Raw genomic sequence first — 18,034 nt, forward strand, 5'->3', positions numbered from 1 at the left:
GAGTGCAGCTTGTAAACACACATTGTTCCACGCTTAATCCAAAGGCAATTGTACTAATCTTAAGCGTTTGGCATTGGCTGGCGAGCAGCAGCAGACGCCAAGCTCATCGCTGCTGTACATTGTTCAGGGGCCCGTCCTCGCTGCCTCGCTCGCTCTCCTCTCAGTTCTTCATTTATTCATGGCATATCTGGTGTGTGTATATTAATAGATCCAATGCCTATTTGAAAACCATCAGTCTAACATGCATATTTGACTCTCTGGCCCAGTTTTTTTGGCTTAGCCGCTCGCTGAGACTTTTTAGAAAATGATCATCTGTTAAAATCTGAAGGATTTGTAGATACGGAACTACAGAGATTAACTTTGACCACGAATTAAGAGATAGAAAATACAAGGATGACTCAATGCATGTAAGTGTTTGCAGAGAAATCTGGGCTGTATGCAAAGCACCGCTCTGAGAGGGCCTTTGTAGAAAACGTCAGGTCGGTGTCATGTCGGCTTCACAGTGCTCACACTGTGCTGAGCTGAAGAAAGGGCTTTGTTGTCACCAGCGCGCTGAGGAGACTGAGGCGACAGCTGTGAGAAAAAGAGCTGGATAGCTATGTGCAGCTGTCCACCATCAATACCACCATCCCTGTTCGTTTGTTTGTTTGTTTGCGCCGCTCTGCTCGTATTGACCGCGCTCCTTCACCTCCCGCAGGCTCCGCCATGTCTGGGTTGGATGGTCTGATAGGCGCCGAGGAGCGAATCATCAACAGCAAACCCAAGATCAGCGACAATGTGGTAAGAGCTCGGCTGTCACTGTCCTTCTGTCTGCGCCTCGAAGCATTTCTGAACACGTGAACTGAGAGCAGCGCTGTTAAAGCAAAAACTCAGCTTGCTAGATTTTACTCTCTGCAGTGAATATCCTGCAGCACAGTTTGATTTCATTACCACAACCTCAATTGTGCTGATGAGCAGATACAGTGCTTTCACAGAGCTCTCTCAAGTTCAGCTTCAAATGAGTCAGATTATCCTGGTAACTATGTTGTCATAGTTACAACTCTGTCACACTGGGCTATTTGCATGTCTCTCTTTGGCCTCTGCCAACCGTCCCTCACTCAGATCAACCCCGCACTTTGTTCGGCAGTCATCGCATGCTCCTTTTCTTTGCCAGACGCCATTCCTCCTCGTGGATTTTCAGCTGATGTTTGGCTGCTGAACGCGCGCCGCGTTCCGCATGCTAATCCAGCGCCGACTGCGAAACGTGTGTGTGTGTGTGTGTGCGTGAACATGAGTCGAATGCATGCGTGTTTGTTTCTGGAAATGCTAGTCCTCTTCAGACGGAGCAATCTGAGGTTAAAACTAACAAACGGTGGCGACACCTGCAATGCCAATCGTGATTTTTCTGTGGTGAGAAACAGACTCTGGACTGCTCTGTCTCTACAAACAGCAGATTTTGTTTCTGCCTCCTTTACACACCCACTTCCACTCACAGCGCTTCTTCCTTAGATTAGAGCTCTCAGTAATGAGTGGCTGACAATCTGTTTTAGAGACATGTTAACTGTGTGCCTCGAAGAGAGCCTGTTGTTGATGCTTGCAAACCCCCTCCCTCTCTCCTTCCAGTTTGTACAAGACAGCTCCGAGTGTATCATCACCCAAACACAGATAATCCTTCCAGTTTACTTCGCTGCACATTCACACCCTCTTGCTCTCGGCTTGCCTATCTCTCTCTCTTCCTCTCCCTGTCTACCTCACACACATACAGTCTCACGCACACACTGTGGTGAGTGTAACCTGGGCTCCCCTGTCTGTGTTGACAGGTGATTGATGAGTCTCTGGATGTTAAAGAAGTGGTTTACAGTGCAGAGAGAGTCAGCGTTATGCATGATGATGAGCTGGTGAGTATAGCGGCGCCCTCCACAGGGCTCTCTGGGGAACTGTAGTTATCAGTAGTGGGGAGAAGATGAAAGAAGGAGGGAGTGTGGGAGTGTGCAAAGACACCAGTTCTGCAGCTGATAACTGAAAAGAAAAAACAGCTTTGGAACAGACCCCGAATCCCCTCTCTTGGTTTTTACAGTTTTCAGTTCAGGCTAATATGTTTTGGTTATATCTGCATGGGTGCATGTTTGTCATGTGAATGTATCTGAATGTACACGTTGGAAATCTCAGTTCATACGACCGATCCACGCAAACTGAGCGTGCTCAGTTTATGTGTGAAAGTGAGCAGTAAGAAATCCCCCAGTGGCTGTCTACATATGATTAGTTTGCGTCATATGTGCCAGATTACATTGTGAAGATGAGTGTAGGTGACTGTGGTTGTGTGTATATATGGAATTGGCCAAGATGTTACACAGTCTTCCACAAAGACACATTTCATGCATGTGTACACACTATTCACAAGTCAATCACGTCTGACAGATCTCTGCCAGAAGGGGGGGTTGTACCTGCTTCTAAAATAACGTGAGAATAAAGGGTTAACTCTCTTCGAGTAACCTCATCTCCCATTTCAAAGCTACTTTGAGGAATATTGATTTCTCCTCGTAAATAAATTACCGGCGTATATTTTAAAGGGAAATTCCTGCACGTGTCAACCTGGGAGCTAATCTTGTGTCTTTCCATTATGACTATTGATCGTGATAACCGTTCACTCGCTGCCTCCGCTGTGGATGTTTGATTCCAGCAAGAACAATATTGAGCAGGGCAAGGAGTGCGAGCCTACTACAGCTTTCCAAAAAAAATCTCAAATTAACAGAAATCACTGCCAACAGCTCTCTTTGAGTCTAGCTGAAGGACAGATGTGCCTTAAAAATCCTGCAGCTGCAGAGTTGAACTGCTGAGCAGAGCACATCCACTCTCAGGTCATCCTGACTGCTGATGCATTCATGTGTGGATGCTGCGTTGTTTAGCGTGAAGCTTGTGCAAACACAAGAAGATCGTCTGTGTCAGCAAGTTTCCAAACTTAAAACGTAGAATGCAGATGTAGTTATCATCATGATTATTGGTTATAATGTAAATTAAGAGAAGAAGACCCAGATTAACAAATGCTGGAGTTTTCCTCTAAACTGCTTCATTGGTTGACGTACATTTTTATACGGCTGGACGGGAACTTTATTTAAAATTGTCATGTAACGGCACGAAAGCAACAGTTTAAATGTCTGCTCAGCATAAGGAAACGACCTGATAAAGAGAGCTCGTACATGTCTTCATCACGACGGCAAAGACAACTTTATCGTCCATTTTTATTGATTCTGTGCTCAGCTGTGCACGTGTCGCCTCCTCACTGTTGCTCCCGCTGTCTTCCTCTTAACCACCTGTTAGGAGTCCTACCGCCCCCTGGGAGAGGACTTCAGCTTCGGGAGCAGCGCGCTGATTGGCTTGCTGGTGATCGCGGTGGCCATAGCAACTGTGATTGTGATCAGTCTGGTGCTTTTGAGGAAGAGGCAATACGGCACCATCAGCCACGGCATCGTGGAGGTGAGTGTGGGGATTTGGGCAGCACCCGTGCTCTCAATGAGCTGCGATCCATCTTGTTATTAAGTGTCAGATTTGAATTAAATTATGGGGTCTTATGTAAATGGAGCACGAGTAAATCGAAGGCAAATTAAATCAGTGTCCCTGCAGCATTTGAATACGACACACGCAGCACGTTAGGCCCTCTGGAGCAGAGCTGCCCTTGCTGAGGTAAGCCGCTATGCGTGTTTGTCTCACAGGTTGACCCCATGCTGACACCAGAGGAACGCCACCTCAGCAAGATGCAGAACCACGGCTACGAAAACCCCACCTACAAATACCTGGAGCAGATGCAGATCTAACTCGAGCCTACAGAGGGCGCTGTGGAGTCTGACAGAGGACGGCAACCAAGGGGGAACATACTACTGACCAATAACATATGCTATTGTTAAAAAAAATCATTTGCATACATCCAAACTCCATTTACTGGTTTGTTCGAAACAATCCTTAAATAATGCTACTACTTCTACTACTGCTACTATTGTACTATAGAGCTCTTTTTGATCATGTTTTTTTGAAAAGGTGATGTATCTGCCATTTTGCATTATGGAAAATGTGATTCTGCAGATTTCTCTGTAATTATCAATACGGCTATTTCAGATCAAGATGTATAACATTTCTTCAGACATTTCTTTTTTTTTTTATTTGAAAGTGAAATGCAAATCAAGGAGCCATCATCAAACCGGCGTACCAAACACTACACTTTACTTTTCCATCATGCGAGTGTCATTCATGCAGTTTCTGATGGTTTTCTCCAAAAGAATTGGTGTTTTATTTTGTCCTTTTTCCTCTCAATAGATTGCTTGTATATGAAGGTTCTTTGTACCAATTAAAATGTATAGTGAAACAACAAATGAGAAAAAAATGAAATCATGAATTATTTACTTACGTTCTTTGTTATGATAACAGGCAGAATATACATATACGGTTGAAATATATATAAGAGTAGATGTTTTTATTCCACCTTTTTTTCCCAGGAAAGAGGTTTTAAGTCGGTCTAGGGTTCTTAGCTCGGCGGTCATGAGTTGTGTTCGCAGGCACACTGTGAGGACGAGTCGGGGAAGGGGAAGGTGTGCACAGACCCCCAGCTCAGACGCATCACACAAACCCTCCTCTGAACCTTTACTCAGTGAATGTGATAATATATTCCCCTCTACACACACAAACACAACCTTTTATCAGTAGGGAAACAGCATACGTGAGCAGATCGAGTAATCCCTGCTGACGTGTTACATAGTTGAATGTACTGGGGAAGCTTTTTTTCCACACTATGTACCTGACAGGTTCCTACGTGGCTTTGATTTTAATGCATTACGACATACCACAAACTGACAAATGCGTGTTTTTTTTGGTTTGTTTTCTTATTTTTTTTCGTTGCGGGGTTGATGTGCACACTCGTGACTGGAGCAACTGTTGGCTTTGCTGGTCATAAAGCAGAACAGTCTGAGGGATCAGAAAAGGGCCGGCCTGGAGGAGCCAAGCAGCTGCTTAGGGCCCGTCTGCCACCAGGGGCTCACAACAAATGCCATACAAAGTTTCCTCCTTACCTGAATACTCCAGATTTGGGGATTGTAAAAAATAATTTGGATGGGTACTAAAACTCTTACATAACAATTTTTGCGATCTGGATTTGGGGATTTGGGCTCTCAGAAAGGCTTGGGCTGGCCCTCGATCAAAGCCAACTGAAGACAGCTCGGAGCTGGAGGGCTGTGCAGGCAGACAGAGACACGGAAAGACAAGGCTTGGAGGCTGGTTTCTGAAAACAGGTTAATTTGTGTATTTTTACAGGTAGAGAATGACACAAACAAGTAAACTGAATCCTAGAATCCTCTTTTCTCTCTCTCTCTTAGTATTGTCTTTGTATGCCTGTATAGTTGATGTTGCAATCATGGCTTTTTTCCGGAGGATTACCTGTGGTGTGCATTGTTCTTCTATGAAATGATATGATATATATTTTTAAGTTTGTTTTCTTGTTTTCTATTTTTTCTCTTCCTGTGACAGTATCTCTGTATGTGACTGTCTCACTATGCACCCAAAACGGCTTCAATCTTGTAACTGCCTGCCTGATTGTGGGAGGGGACTGGGAACTAATAAAATATGCATATTAGTGATTTAAAAAAAAAAAATGATTGACACCAATGGAAAAAGATTTCTGGTTATAGGGGGGATACACATCAATAAACTCACAACTTCCATATGGATGTGTCGTCTTTTCATAGATAGATGGTCCAATTCCAAAACACTGTTTATGTCATTATATTAACTATTCTTTCAATTAACTGTTTTGTAAATTAAATATCACCAAAAAAAAGTTAAGGATAAAGAAACCCACCATCATATTTCAAAGCCTGAGCTGACGGTTGGCTTGTTTTGTCTGATCTACAGCCCAGAATCCAAAAATATGCAGTTTGATATCACAGAAGACAGAAATATTCGCATTAGAGAAACTGAAAATAGAAAATTGACGGGATGTTTTCTTAGAAATCAACAGATTTAGTCGATCAATTAAACAGATAATCGTTTAAGATCACACAAGTGTGTGTGGACTCGGTCTGGATTATGATTAAAGCTTGTTTTCCTCTCAGTAATCTCTTAATGTAAAGGGTTTTGAGGGGATGGCCCGTGGCGGTCCTGCGTAAACAGCGCCGATTAGCTGCACCAATCCAGCGGATTAATACGGCCTCTGAAATGATTTGCAGACTGGAAATACGGAGTCATTCTGTCCCCACAGATCGGGGGATTTCCGGTGGATGCTGCTTTCTCAAACTGAAACCCATCCTCACGGAGGTGATTCAGCAGAAGTGAGTCACGCGGAGGCGTAAAGCGCGCATCAGATCACATGACAGATACTAAAAATAGGAGCTATGAAATCCTCACTATAATTAACTAAATAAAATGTTTTTAATATATAATGAATCTAAATAAACACAACGTTTCTGTATTTTACTGCTCCTTTGAATTGAGTCCAAGTCAAAATAAAACCATCTTAAAACACTACAACAAATAACCCGTTCATTATTGGGATCATAATCGAGTTAGTTGTGCGTTTAATGTACTGTAGAAATTTATTTTAGTCGGTTTCAGTGAAAGGACATTGAAAAACAGTTGTCCTCACCTGTGGCAGGTAAACAGGAAGTCGCCACAGGTGCGTACGCGGTGGAGACACGCCCGCTGAAACCTGAAGCTCCCGTTTTTTTCTCCGCTGTTTCGGCTTCTTTCCCTCCGTCACGCAGCCGACATATTCTGCTCAGACAGGCGTCCGTGAACATCTCGACAGGAGAGGGGCCTTCTCTCCAAAACACCTTTGTCCTCGTGAGATCTCTCTCTTCTAGATTTCGTTTAACAAACGCAGGAATCGTCTTTTAGCGAGCAGGCCTGCAGGTTCACCTCGACACACATCCTGCGGGCAGCATCCAGATCCACTACAGGTGAAAGAAAGACACCTGAAGAGCCGGAAGTGGTGAGAGAAGGAGCCGTTCAGGTGTTCATTCTAGCGGTCAGGTCCAGGCTTTGCCCCCCTGATGGACTACATGGACAGTGGGCTGAGGTACACCCCAAAGTCGGTAAGAGTCTTCTTCTGCTCTGTTCTGTTTATCCTGCTCGTAGATGATTGTGTCGTGTCACCTGAGGGACTCTGACATTGGTTTCACCTCTTACCTGACGCTGCTGCGTACCTGTGGGACAGTGCTGAGCATCAGACAGGAAGTGAAGCAAACTGCTGCAGTCAAGCTGAAAATGGTTAAAAAGGTGTGGACGACGTGTAGGTAAATGAACCAAACCTGTCGGACGTGAAGTAAATAGGTCACTTGTGTTTTCATTCCACACATACATCCAACACAGAGGCTGTCGCTGTGTGCAGCCATGCAGTTTGGGTACCTCCGCGGTGTCAGCCATTGTTATCAGCAACACACTGGTTTGCCCAAAGACAAACATGCAACGACGTGATAAAGAAATCCAGCATTTAAAAGCTGCTTTCATTTCTTTGCCAAATTGTCAGATTTGTTTCCAGGCCGTGCTAGCACTGTGTCTGGCATTTTTGGGGCAAAATTACAGTTTCATTATTCCAATGTTTAAAAAAATGGCCCCAAAGTGCCACCTTTAGGTCCATGTCACATCGTTGTTTCATTGAGGAGAAAATCTTTTGTAAAGTCCTGGCTCTCGTGTTCTTCTTTATAACTTTCCATCTTTGTAAAAGAAACAGGTTTTTGAGATCCTGCTCACGAGCGGGCTCATTAGAGGTGTCTAGCGCCTTTTCTCTGGCACCTCATTTACAAGAAGTTGGCCCAGTGAAAGCGTGTATTCAGATGTTTTCTCACCTGCAGCGTGCAGCAGCTCTCACTCCAAACCCATTCAAGCTTTAAACAGAATCAACACTTTGGATTGAACCTTTTTCAAGTGGAGATTTTGAAGTGTGTCGCTCCGGGATGCTTGACACGCAAACGTTTGGGAACCCTGAGCTTCATCAGTGAAGGCGCTCAGAAAGCGTCAGACATCGCGGGCTCACGCCTGAATTCCTCCAGGTTCCTCTGACCTGTTGTGACTTGTTCACCCGAGTCCTCCTCTGAAGATGAACATGCATTGGAGATACTGCAAGCTGTCACGTTTTGGCATAAATACCCTTCGCTCTCAGAGGATTCGACCACCGGGGCCTCTGTGGTCCACAAGTACGGACTGGAACCATTTGGACACTTTGCCTACAAGCAAGGCTTCATGAAGAGTTCATATTTTGATTTCTGGTTATTTTGAATATGATTCATAGCCAGACTTCATCTTGTTTATACGGAGATGGGGGCCGTGACATGTTGTCGCTGTGTCTCAATTTAGAATCGATTCCCCTTTTTAATTTGTAGCCTGTTACTTTTAAAAACACCTCAGGAGGCGAATGCATGGTGAATGAAATATTTGGTTAATAAGCAAATCAGAGCCACACAGGGAAAAGTACTCTGAGAGGACAGTGAGAGAGCGTAGCTTCATGAAGTCGTTGATGGTGTCACAGCTCCACAGGCGGCGTTTGTGAAACATCCCAAAGCTTTTAATTTGATGTTTGCTGGCTCGTGAAGTGGACCTTTAACCTTACACCACGGCAGAGCGAGCGCTCTCACAAACTTGTTGTGCTCCTCGTCGGCTCTGCCAGTGGTTTGCTCCCAGCAGGTTTGACAGGATTTTACACGGCGAAACCTTTGTACTCCCTCCCCCCTCTCTCCCCACCTCTTAAATGCAGAGCTGTGACTCACGCTTGACGTTCCCTTGTAATTCATTAACAGTCCCACACGCCGAAACGTTTTTTTAATGAGCACATTTTAAATGAATATGTGTTCAGATTTCTTGACATCGAAAGGTTTCCTGTCTTATCAGACTTGAGTTCTTGAGTACACAGTGATACCGAGTGTTGATCTGATCCACATGTTTTTAAAGATGAACTGCAGCCTCGCTGTGTGCTGAGACTGTGATCACTGACTTAAACATTGCTCTCCTAACTTTGTAAAACAGCATGAACACATAGATATAACTGTGCTGAATCAGCCCAGTGTCACCCATGTCCGATCCCGCTGTCTCACTCAGTATCGTCCTGGTATTCGCTTTCAGTTTCAGCGTATCTCTGATTCTGCTGTCACCATAAAAAGGCACATTCCTAAAACACACAAGTACCTGCCTGCTGTCTGCTGCTGTCACTTCAGTTGATTATCTACCAGAGAAAAGACAGCTATTTCTATTCTGCCTTAAGGAACAAACAAAATCAGCGGTGTTGAGAGAGGAACATCCTTCAGGGGTGGAGGGGGTGGGACCTTTGCAGCTTGATCTCCACCAATGTCTTCACTCTGCTGTAAAATGGTTGGAATTAATTGCTGGAGGTGGTTGTTTGCTTAATTTACAACAGGCTCATTCATTCATTCATTCATTCATTCATACAACTGTCTGTCTGTCTTCTAGGACAAAGACTGGGACACCTCTGTCCAGTTCCTGCCGGCGTCAGATAACAAAAAGCTTGAGAAGAAAAGAGGTCCGGGCAAAGTTGGGGCTGTGATCGGTGTGGTGATCTTTGCTGCTGTCGTTGCACTTATGACTGGGCTGCTCGTCTGGCACTTCCACTGTAAGAATAACTTCCTTAGTGCTCATCAGATTAATGGCACACAATAGCAAACAGTAATGGAAGAAGGACGCAGACTTTGAAGTAACCTGATAAGAGAAGCATTGTTGCAGTAGTGGCTAATGCAGTCTGGCAGTTAGCATGTTGAGGTACACTGTGTGCTTTGACAACTAGGCAAATAAGCAAAACTGGAAAAATGTGTTATTACAGTCAAAGGGAGCAGTCTCAGCACTGAAACTGAGCTGAGAAGGAGGAACAAACTTACTTAATACCTAAAGTATTAAGTCCTTTTTGTAAAATGTTTTGTGGCGCAGCACATCTCCACCAATCCACAGGAAAAAGCAAATAATTTGATTAATGAAATAAAAGAAACCAGCTTCTGGTGTCAAATACGCATCAAGTGATAGAAAAGTGTGGGATTTGCCAGATTGTGTTTGTTCGAGCTGGTGTAGCAGGTGATGAGAAAACAGTTCAAAAAGCTCTTTTGCACATGAAGGATTTTTCCAAACATCGCTGGATCCACATTAAAACATTTTCTTCTGTATCTCGCTGATGTCTGTTGAAGGTTTGAGAAAACTCGTTAACAAACAGACAAACAAACAGCACGAAAAGCCGCCTTGTTTGGTGGAGGATGAAAGGAAAGAGCGAGCGTACGTTCCTGCAAAAGTTTTTCATAAACCACAAAATGTTCATAGGCAAGTTAGAGCTTGATGCATTGTGTGATTGTTTGCACATGCACACGATTGGAGGGAGAGATTCATGCTGCATCACAGGTGCAACTGGAACACCTCAGGGACTTACATCTCGAAACACAGGAGGAAAGAAATGAGTGTTAAACTAAGAAAAGTGAACAAAGCCCGTCAGTGAAGTGAGCTGCTGTGGGTGTGTGCTTTCATCCTGCAGTCCGTAAAGATGTGCGGGTCAAGAAGATGTACAGCGGCTCCATACGGATCACCAACCAGGTGTTTGAAGACGCGTATGAGAACGTCAACAGCTCCGAGTTCAAAGCCTTGGCAAAGCAGGTGACCTCACAGGTGAGTCTGCTGCTCCGGCCCTCACGCCACTCAAAAAGTCATCTGCGTTCAACAATGACTTTTTCAAACCGCCGTCGTTCATGCTCTGTTGCTCCCGTCTCTTTCAGCTTAAAGTCATCTATTCCAAAAGTCCCCAGTTGGCCAAATACTATGTTGGTTCCACAGTCCAGGCTTTCAGGTGAGGCACTGAACTTTTATTTTCCACATGCACAACAAACGCAGAATGACAGCGAGCTTCCTCTTCGCACTCATTTCTGAACATCTTCTGTCTGTGATTTAATTCTCGTCTCGTTGCTCCCAGCGAAGGCAGCGTTATTGCCTACTACCTGTCCGAGTTCAGAGTCCCTGCAGGCCAGGAGGCGGCTGTCGACAGCGCCATGTCTGCGATGGACAAGCTGGTGGACAAAGAGCAGCGCACCATACACAGACCTGGCAACTTACTGGTCCTCGAAGACGCGGTGTCTTCAGGTAGAGTCAAAGCAGCTGTCATCTGTGATCCGTCCATGTCCATCAGGCTGCTCTGCCTGCGGGTTGTTGTGGACTTTTGGCTGGTTTGCTGTCGATATCCACGTCCAACTTATGTCTGTGTTCTTTGTCTTTGTGTTTTTTCTCGCAGCACTTGATGCCCGCTTGTTATCAACGTCATTCAGCAGTAAGTGCACAAATTTCATCCATGATTTATTATGCACACAGTATGTATGCAAACCAACCAAAACAGCAATCAGTAAAACTCACATCAGGACTGAAGAATTATGTCAATTTAACACTCTGACGGACTTGATGAGCATGCAGTCTCGTCCTATTTGGGCATGCAGTGTGTTTGTTTTTTCCCTAATGAGTTTCCCGACTGAGTTAGTGTGTGAAATGCAGGTAAAATATTGCTGCTCTTAGTTTGGCAAAAGCATCCTTGTGGCTCATTTACTTTCAGTCCAGTGTTTCATCAGAGCCAGAAAATCTAGTTTAGCCTGTGTCGCTGCTGCATGGTTGTAATTGTGCATTTGTGTATCAGTGAGATCAGAATTTGTTTCATCTGCATTGAGATAAATAATTTACCGGATTGTCTGTGAACGCCACTAAAAGTCATTGTGTCTGTCTCAGGTTTTTTTAAGTTTTCACAGCACACAAAGGCCAATCACGTCACGCAAATCCAGTCCCCTGGCTTCCCTGACCGTCCTTACTCCCCCAACACTTTCACCCAGTGGCAGCTCAGAGCAGACCCCAACTACATCATCAAGCTCGAGTTTGACACGATGAATCTGGAGGAGAACTGCAAGAATGACTTTGTCAAAATCTACGACTCCCTGGTGGCCATTGAGAACCGCGTGATGGAAGAGTGAGTTTGCCTTTTTCCTCATCTAAATACACTTTCGAGCACCTGGTCTGTCTTCTGCACTCTTGCGTTCATGCAGTGGCATATTGTGCAGTCCTTTAGGTTTGGATAGAGAGGCCTTTATATTGTCTGTAAGGCCCTCTGCTGGTCAGATGCTGTGCTTCTCTAGGACAGTAATACTGCACATAAAGGTGCAGTTTCCAAACACGGCCTGGGTTAAACCTCATGCTTGAGGCTGTAAAAGCAGGAAAACCTCAGAAATAACATTATACACATGAGTATTTCCTTTGGTGTTTATGTTTATTCATGTTGTTTTCTTCTCTCCACAGGATGTGTGGGTACTACTCACCCAGTGAACCACTGACCTTTCTGTCTTCTGGCAACGTCATGCTGGTGACGATGGCCACAAATGACAAGAAGAACTACCCCGGTTTCAGAGCACATGTCTCACAAATCCAGCGTGGAAGTAAAGGTAGGGACTAATGATCAGCTGCACCGTAAATGTTTAACATTTGTGCAAGTGCTAATACTAATATCTTTAACAGAAATGACGTGCGGTGGTCAGCTGATTGGTGAAAGGGGCAAATTCTCTTCTCCCAATTTCCCAAATTACTATCCTCCACGAACTTCATGCCAGTGGTCGATCCAGGTGAGATGTCCACGCTTTGCAGCCAGCTCTGTTCTGTTTTGTGCCTCCAAAGGTCACACGTCAGTCAGGTTTTAACTCATCTCTGTCGATCATTAAGGTCCCTGCCGGGAAGGCCGTCAAGGTGACGTTCAAAACGTTCCTCTTGTCCGAGCCTGGGCAGGAAAACAGCAAGGACTGCCGCAAAGACTACGTGGAGATTAACGGAAAGAAGTGAGTCACTGCTTTGTATCTGGAAACCACATGGGCATGACGTAACAGAGCAAACATGTCACTGCTTGTGCATCTCATCCTCAGACTGTGCGGAGAAAAGACGGACGGAGCAGTGACAGAAACCAGCAGCACTAACACCATGAGCGTGGTGTTTTTCTCCGATGCCTCCTACGTGGACCGCGGCTTTGATGCTGAGTACGAGGCCATTGACAGGAAAGACCGTAAGTGACTGACTTTCTCCCAGTTGATGAGTGTTTCCTGACGGCAGGAGGGCGTATCTCACCTTAACGCTGTCTTCCGCAGCTTGTCCGAAGCAGTTCCAGTGCAAAAATCAGCGCTGCGTTAAGACAGAGCTGAAATGTGACGGCTGGAATGACTGTGGAGACATGAGCGATGAATTAGACTGCAGTAAGTACTTTTTACTCAGATCACACTCAGACTGTTGATTTTAGCTACTTTTCCTCATTCCTCTCGTCATCGTTAGCACGCAAAGTGAGTTTAACTGTGTTTCCTCCAGAGTGCAGTTCAAAGGATATCAGCTGTAAAAACGGACTGTGCAAGCCCATGTTCTGGAAATGTGACGGCGTTGATGACTGTGGAGACGGCACAGATGAGCTGAACTGTGGTAAGACCTGCTGGCACTGATGGAGGACCTTTTTAACGTGACCGCTGAAAGGCTCCGTTTTCTCATGCCGTTCTTTCGCTTTTTAAGGTGGATGTAAATCTGGACAGCTGACATGCAAGAATAAAAAATGTGTCTCTGAGAAGAATCGCTGCGACGGCCGGGACGACTGTGGGGACGGGTCCGACGAGCTCGACTGTAGGAGAGGTAAGCCTCATCTTCTCCTGATCTGCAACATGTCTGCAGACATACGTCACCAGATCTAGTATTTATTACTTTTTAATCACATTTCTCTAGAAGCAAACAGCATAATTTGCTACCAGACTTAAGCAGCTCCACCTGATTTTCGTGCTGACTGACGTATTCTGTGCTTTTCTGTGGTTTGTTTTTGTTGTACAGCACTTTACATCATTAGCTCACCACGCTCTTAAACCACATTTCAAATACCAAACCAGCATTTAGTAGCTGAATAGCCTGATATTTTACTCAGGAGTTGGTGGAGACCTAAAACAGAGCTAAAAGGAGAGTTTATCTTGACTTAGGTTCATCATTTGTCTGCTCGAGGTGTGAGCAGGCAGCTGTGTGAACATGTTTGCCGTAGCATCTTTAAAAAGGTAATAAAATGTCAGAGATGTGCGTTTCTTCGCGTGTTGTGTAGTTTTTAGCCCACAGCCGCAGTGCAAATGTGAAATAATCTCATCAGTTTACAGTTTAGTGAACACATTATTGATGACACAGGGCTCTGTTTCCTGCTTTGAGTTTGACTGTTCTTCCCTCCCTCTCTCCGTAGGCTCTCAGGTAACCTGCAACGATCTCACATTCAGATGTAAAAACAATAAATGCATCAGCAAAGTGAACCCAGAGTGTGACGGAACGCAGGACTGCGAGGATGGATCTGACGAGGAGAACTGCGGTATGTCACAAACGAAACCCGAGTGGCTGCGTGTGTGTTTGTCCCAAATCAGAAACTAGTTATTATCTCCATCTGCATTGTTACCTCGCATGACAAAACAGATGTGAACTTCCACCCACTTCAGGCACCACAGCACGCTGCAACACGCCAGCCCTGTGACTGATTGATTTACTTTTCAGACTGCGGGAGGAGTATGTTCAAGACGTCCCGTATCGTGGGCGGTCAGGATGCAGAGGAGGGGGAGTTTCCCTGGCAGGTCAGCCTCCACGTCAAGAACTTTGGTCACGTGTGCGGCGCGTCCATCATCAGTCCACGCTGGTTGGTCACTGCTGCCCACTGTGTGCAAGACGACGGCAGGACAAGGTAGCTTCTTACTTCATGCTCTGTGGTCTCACTGGCAATTAGAAATCTCTCCTACATAACGTGACAAACTCACAGCTCTCTCAGATGAAATGAGGTGGGCTAAATCAGGAAGTTTGCAGCTCACACACTTTCACATGTCACGTATTGCAGGTATTTACCAGATGCTCTAATACAAAAGGAATTGACGTTAAAGTATTTTTAAGCTGGCCACATTATTCTTGAGCCGTCTTTAGACAAATCACTTGAAGCTGATAAATTCAATTCAATATTCAATATTCCTTTATTAGTCTCACGAGGGGAAATTCCAGTTTGCAGCAGCACCAATAAAGCAGATAGAGTAAAAACAATAAGTATATACAAGAGAGTGGAATAAAATAAATAAACGTCATCTTAAGAAATTCTAAATAGTATTTACAGACTTATGTGCAGGTTGAATTGCACAGATAATTCACAGGTTACTTGGAGCAGCTTTTGTTGTGCAGTCTGACGGCTGCAGGAAGGAATGACCTGCGATACCGCTCCTTCACACACCTTGGACGTAGCATCCTGTCACTGATGGAGCTCCTCAGTACAGTGAGTGTGTGTTGGAGGGGGTGGGAGTCATTGTCTGTCATGGAGGACAGCTTGGCTGTCATCCTCCTCTCCCCCACCTCCTCCACCTGTTCCAGAGGGCATCCCAGGACAGAGCTGGCCTTCCTGATGAGTTTGTCCAGCCTCTTCCTGTCAGCTGCTGTGATGCTGCTCCCCCAGCAGACTACACCATAGAACAAGGCAGAGGCCACAACAGAGTCATAGATGGTCTTCAGGAGCGCCCCCCGCAGCCCGAAAGACCTCAGCCTCCTGAGCAGATAGAGTCTGCTCTGTCCTGTTTTGTAAAGTGCAGTGGTGTTGTGAGTCCAGTCCAGTTTGTTGCTCAGATGAACACCCAGATGTCCCCATCTCGACGTCCCTTCCCTGGATGTTCACCGGTGATGGGAAGAGTCCACAACCAGCTCCTTGGTTTTACCCGCGTTAATCAGGAGGCGGTACTCCTGGCACTAGTCCACAAAAAACTTCCAAAACTTCCAAACCTGCTGAAAGGCCTCAGTAAATTAATCATTAGCACAGAACAACCCAAGTGGCCGCTCAGTCAGCTTTAAATATGCTGTAAACAGTTCGTCAGGTGCAAAGCGAAACCTTAGACATCTGTGTTTTTACTGACGACACAAAGCTTGGGTGTGTGCGTGAATAATTTAACATGCATGAAGCTCTCGCTTTCAGATGCGTGTTTTAGATCGAGGCTCTCTCCTCCAACATCAAGCAGAATGTGGAGCTGTCATATATAACGCCTTGATATTTTGGTCTTTTCTCTTAAATAACTTCACGGTGGAGCAGCAGTTATTGTGTTTCAGCGATGCGTTTTAACATTCAGGTCATCTTGTGTGAGTCATCGCTTGCGCCGCCACGCTCATTTAACTCTAACAGTAAACAAGGCCTAAGTCAGGTTTCTCATACATATTTTCGAAGTGATCCTTAAGCTGCGTGATGTGTTTGTTATCTGAGACTGAGAATGAACTTTGACATGTTTCCACGTGTGTCCTCAGATACTCGCAGCCCGGCACGTGGGAAGCTTACTTCGGCCTTCACATCCAGCGGAACGTTGGAAGGAACGTGGTGAAGAAGAACCTGAAGCAGATCATACCCCACCCCAACTACAACGCATACACCTTCGACAATGACATCGCCCTGATGGAGCTGGACAGTCCGGTCACCTTCTCAGACTACATCAGGCCCATCTGCTTGCCGGCTGCCCAGCATGATTTTCCGACTGGGAACACTGTGTGGATCACGGGGTGGGGAGCCACTCGAGAAGGAGGTCAGTCACCACAAATTAATCATTGTTTGTCATTTTGGTGAATACTTGAAGCCACTATCACTGAAATATTTTAATGAACGCTGACACCCAAACTCTAACAGAAGCTCCAAAATATCCAGTGAGTGGAAAGATATCAATAATCAATAAGTGTTTCCTGTTTGTGAGGTTTTGCTTTGGCTGTTTTATTGGAAATCAGATCGAATCACTCATATTTTAACTCCTACATAAAGAAAATCATCTAATTATCTCTATTTTTAGGCTTTGCTCTGCAGACTTTAACTGTGATAAGCATAATAATTTATGTTGAATTCCAATGTGCCTGTGTTTTACAGGTGATGATACGCTGACACGTTTTTGGTGTTGATATTGTGGTTTTGACAGTCCATTACTGACATGTAGCTGCTAATGCACAGCGTGCAACTTTAGCGCCCTAACCTGATGACATGACATTTAGACATAAACATACGTGAAGAGTGATGGTTTCCTCTTATATGTGTGTGTTTGTTATTCAGGATTTGCTGCAACAGTACTCCAGAAGGCTCAGGTCCGAATCATCAACCATGAAGTATGTAACAACTTGATGGGAGGGGAGGTCACGTCTCGGATGTTGTGTGCTGGAGTGCTGACTGGAGGAGTGGATGCTTGTCAGGTAATAAAAGATGCTTTCTTTCTGTTCTTCTCTGAAGCAGCTTCCTTTCAGACGGTTTTACAAAACACTGGATATAAATGTTTCATCAATAGACAAATTTAACAATTAGCCAGAAATGTAACCGTTGATGAGTGTTGGGCTTGTTTGTTTGTACAATGGGGCGAATAGAAATTATGCCACCCACAGCGTCCATGTAGTACCTCTATGCTAACACATGTACCCGTGTGTGTCACTGTGTGTTCGTCTCTCGTAGGGGGACTCTGGTGGTCCTCTGTCCAGTCCGTCCGGGACTCGTATGTTCCTGGCAGGAGTGGTCAGTTGGGGTGATGGCTGCGCCCGCAGGAACAAACCTGGCATCTACACGACAGTAACCAAATTCCGAGGCTGGATCAAAGAAAAGACCGGAGTGTAGACCACCGCGAAATGGTCGAGCAAGGCCAAGGACACGGACATGAACACGGACTGATGAGAAGTACCACAGACTGATTTTATATCCTCTGTGATTTTTATGAGGGCGGGGTCGATGAAATGTTTTTAAATGTAAATAAACGTTTTATTTTTGTGTGTTTTTTGCCGATGTTGTTTTTCGCGTGTTTTGATGGAGAACGATGTTATGAGCCTCACGAGAAATAGATTTTAGGCATGATTGTTACACATGTACCATGTGAAATGTGCATCCTTGTACTCTGTTGTTCTGTGTTTTGTCAGTAGCCGTCAAAAGAATTCCCCACCACGTTTCCTTGTTGTCTTTGTTGTAAATATTCTAAATTAAAAACAAAATGACAGCAAGCTTGTTCCATCCTACCTCCTATGGCTTGGTATCTTCTGTATT

At 45.0% G+C, this 18,034-nt stretch overlaps 2 protein-coding genes across 9 annotated transcripts in view; both read left to right on the plus strand.

Annotated features, from left to right (window-relative positions):
• aplp2 (amyloid beta (A4) precursor-like protein 2) overlaps window positions 1-5,684 on the plus strand; it is a 49,642-nt gene extending 43,958 nt beyond the window's left edge. For 5 of the 8 annotated variants that reach the window (XM_070970022.1, XM_070970023.1, XM_070970018.1 and 2 more), the window contains 4 exons: window positions 698-780; window positions 1,800-1,877; window positions 3,298-3,453; window positions 3,690-5,684. In XM_070970022.1, coding sequence (XP_070826123.1) covers window positions 698-780; window positions 1,800-1,877; window positions 3,298-3,453; window positions 3,690-3,791 — 419 coding nt within the window. In that variant the 3' untranslated portion in view covers window positions 3,792-5,684. The remainder of the gene's footprint in view (window positions 1-697; window positions 781-1,799; window positions 1,878-3,297; window positions 3,454-3,689) is intronic. The other 3 variants (XM_070970024.1, XM_070970019.1, XM_070970021.1) reach the window with 1 other exon arrangement.
• A 1,044-nt stretch (window positions 5,685-6,728) lies between these two features.
• Window positions 6,729-17,631, plus strand: st14a (ST14 transmembrane serine protease matriptase a). The gene is made up of 19 exons (XM_070970214.1): window positions 6,729-7,052; window positions 9,421-9,580; window positions 10,481-10,611; window positions 10,719-10,789; window positions 10,913-11,079; window positions 11,228-11,263; window positions 11,710-11,944; window positions 12,271-12,413; window positions 12,487-12,590; window positions 12,688-12,800; window positions 12,885-13,021; window positions 13,104-13,208; window positions 13,318-13,425; window positions 13,513-13,629; window positions 14,213-14,335; window positions 14,515-14,698; window positions 16,282-16,553; window positions 17,066-17,202; window positions 17,456-17,631. Exons 1-19 carry the CDS (start codon window positions 7,011-7,013, stop codon window positions 17,612-17,614), a joined length of 2,544 nt encoding a protein of 847 aa, XP_070826315.1. The 5' UTR covers window positions 6,729-7,010; the 3' UTR covers window positions 17,615-17,631.
• The last annotated feature ends 403 nt before the right edge of the window (window positions 17,632-18,034 follow it).

This window comes from Chaetodon trifascialis, chromosome 9, assembly GCF_039877785.1.
Source record: "Chaetodon trifascialis isolate fChaTrf1 chromosome 9, fChaTrf1.hap1, whole genome shotgun sequence".
Taxonomy (NCBI): Eukaryota; Metazoa; Chordata; class Actinopteri; order Chaetodontiformes; family Chaetodontidae; genus Chaetodon; species Chaetodon trifascialis.

Excerpts from the sequence above, each read along its gene's own strand:
- st14a (XM_070970214.1), top strand. The coding sequence starts at position 7,011 with ATGGACTACATGGACAGTGGGCTGAGGTACACCCCAAAGTCG. Across the intron at positions 9,581-10,480 it reads GCTCGTCTGGCACTTCCACT|TCCGTAAAGATGTGCGGGTC; the intron begins GTAAGAATAACT and ends TTCATCCTGCAG. Across the intron at positions 11,945-12,270 it reads GAGAACCGCGTGATGGAAGA|GATGTGTGGGTACTACTCAC; the intron begins GTGAGTTTGCCT and ends TTCTCTCCACAG.